Raw genomic sequence first — 2713 nt, forward strand, 5'->3', positions numbered from 1 at the left:
GTTGCTGCTTTATACCTGTAGTTTCTTGAACATGCTTGTGGTCTGGGGCTGGCTCCCCTTCAATTTCCATTATGTCACGAGCTACTTTTTGGAGTTTTTCCACAGGTACTTGGTGCTCAGCCAATTCCTCCTGCAACTGCTGCTTGTCCATGAAAAAAACAAACAAACAAAAAAACCATCTAAGTAAGTAATCAAAGCTGATTCTAGGAATGCGGAGCTACTGAACAGCTTTACAGAAAAATTCTAAGTTTACCCATAGCCATAAATATTAGAAGCAAGTATTTAGCACTCAGATCTCGTCCAAGGCATCCCAACTACTGCCTTTATTTTATGTAAGCATTTGCTTTATTTTGGGGTACTTTACGCCATGGAATACAAGGTCTTGACACCACAACACAGCCTGTATCCTGACTTACCTTTGTTGTTGCAAGCTGCTGCTGGAGAACTCCAGGGTCGGAGGCAACTGTATCTGAGAGGAGCTTCCCCACATTGGCCTCACAAGTCTGCATCCAGGCCTGCAGGCTGTCAGCACTGTTTTGGAATTGATGATACTGGCCTAACAGCATATTCAGGTGAGATCCTAATCGTGTACACTGTGCCAAAGAAAGGAAGGTAAGCAGACTTAAGCAAGGTCAGGCCAAAGGCAGCAGCTGCCCAAAGAAAGAGGCCTGGCTTTGTTACAGAGAACTCACTGTAACTTCAGATAAGGGTAGTGCCAGAACACATGGATAGATGGGTAGCAATGATCTATAAGTGTGGGTCCCCACAGTTTGCTCCATATTATTCATCTCGACCTTCTTACATATCCAGCAAAATTTAATGAGATATATGACAAGCCCCCAAAGAAATGAACAGCATGTTGCAGACAAAGGCAGGGGTTAAGAAGTGCAAAGAGTGTTTTTTCTTGGGGATTAGAAGTGTTGGCAGAAGGCATAAGACAGGTAAGAAGAGCTGACTAGATTCTAAACTTTAGAAGAAAGAGGAAGTTCTTTAGATAGGAAGGAAGGTAAGGATATACCCTAGATGCTCTGTCCAGAAATAAAAATTGTGCAGTTGGTTTAAATTTCCCCTGTGTGCTATGTCTCTTGGGAGCCCAAGTCTGCTGGTCAGGATACAGGAAGGTGAATACTTCCACCTTCATCATCAGTGTGACATACTCCTGCCAGTGCTAGGTATTAGGTATTAGCTAGCTATCAGGCCTTTGGGCTAATACCTATGTATGTTCCATTTTTTGCATTGTTTGTGAAGACCTTCTGCCCATGGTTCAAGTATAAATCAGCTCTCCTACTGTGTCCTGGGGTTCTTATTCTGAGCTCCAGACACTACCTACATTGTGTGAAGGCTGCCATGATTGTTTCACAAGGATGCCAGGAACTGCCCCCTTACCTCTGAGTGGAGAGCAGTGTACCTTTCTGTTGCATCCTTCAACTTGTCCTTTACTAAGTTTCCAATTTCTGATGGTTCTTTGCCTTCCTTAAAACTGTTTTCCGTGTCCAAGACTTTCTGTCCTGAGATAGTCACAAATCTCAAGTCTCCTTTGTGGGAAATGACATCCTCTGAGAAGCTTCCTTGCCGCTTCAGCAGGGAGGGAAGGGCCTCGGGGCTGCTGCCTCCTTTATGCATGTTCTCCAGCTCTTTCTCAGATCGTTCCAACCAGCTTTCAAACTCTCTATGATCCTGTAGAAATTTCTGCAACTCATCCTGAAGTGTCTGCACCTGCTTCAGTTCTGCCTCTGATTGGGCCAGGGAAGTAGAATATTGCTCCTTTAGCTCTCCCAGCTTTTCTTGCAGCATCTGTTGTTCCTCAGGTGTGAGATTGTGGCCATGCTGATCCAGGAAGGCCTGAGCTGACTGGGTGGCCAGAATGAAATGTTGCTGCTGGGACAGCAATTCTTGGTGACGGGCCTGGTAAAGAAAAAAAAAAAAATCCCCCCAAACAAAGGACAATCAGCAGGAATCCACAATAATTTGAGGTATACAAGACTGGACTGCATACTCCATGTGAGGTCTGCTCACATTAAGCCTTGGTCTTTTCACCCACATTGCTGTCAAGCCATACACCTCTCTCAGCTTTGCTGCATCTCACATTTTTCCGTTAACTTCATTTTATTCAGTTCAGCCCCTTGTTTTAGGTATAGCCCTTTAATTTAGATGCTGACTCTTAAATTGTACTTATAATCTTTAAGGACCATCTACATATAAGCTATAAGTAGGGAGAGGTCTCTATCTCTACTCAATAGACCACTTTTCCAGCTGCTCAGAAATCATCAATATCAGTCACTCTCTAAATAGTGACTCTCTAAATAAATGCCACATGCCAATCCCCTCTGAAATGACATGTATAGGACTTTATGGTTTTCAAAGAGATTTTACATGTATTATCTCATTTGCTTTGTGGCACAACCTATAATATAGGTAGACAATATAATACCCATATTAAGAATAAGTGAATACCAGCTGGGTGCGGTGGCTCACGCCTGTAATCCCAGAACTTTGGGAGGCCGAGGCAGGCAGATCATCTGAGGTCGGGAGTTCAAGACCAGCCTGACCAAACATGGTGAAACCCCATCTCTACCAAAAATACGTAATTAGCTGGGTGTGGTGGTGCGTGCCTGTAGTCCTAGCTACTCGGGAGGCTGAGGCAGGAGAATCACTTGAACCCAGGAGGCGGAGGTTGCAGTGAGCCAAGATCATGCCACTGCACTCCAGCCTA

The 2713-nt window shown here is 44.4% G+C and overlaps 1 protein-coding gene across 1 annotated transcript in view; it reads right to left on the reverse strand.

Moving 5' to 3' along the window:
- MACF1 (microtubule-actin crosslinking factor 1) overlaps positions 1–2713 on the reverse strand; it is a 459246-nt gene that overhangs the window by 145072 nt on the left and 311461 nt on the right. Inside the window, exons 40-42 of the mRNA XM_011977683.1 lie at positions 1387–1905; positions 417–593; positions 16–139 (exon numbers count right to left, since the gene is read on the reverse strand). Of these exons, the coding sequence (XP_011833073.1) occupies positions 16–139; positions 417–593; positions 1387–1905 (820 nt within the window). The remainder of the gene's footprint in view (positions 1–15; positions 140–416; positions 594–1386; positions 1906–2713) is intronic.

This window comes from Mandrillus leucophaeus, unplaced genomic scaffold (assembly GCF_000951045.1).
Source record: "Mandrillus leucophaeus isolate KB7577 unplaced genomic scaffold, Mleu.le_1.0 Scaffold182, whole genome shotgun sequence".
Taxonomy (NCBI): Eukaryota; Metazoa; Chordata; class Mammalia; order Primates; family Cercopithecidae; genus Mandrillus; species Mandrillus leucophaeus.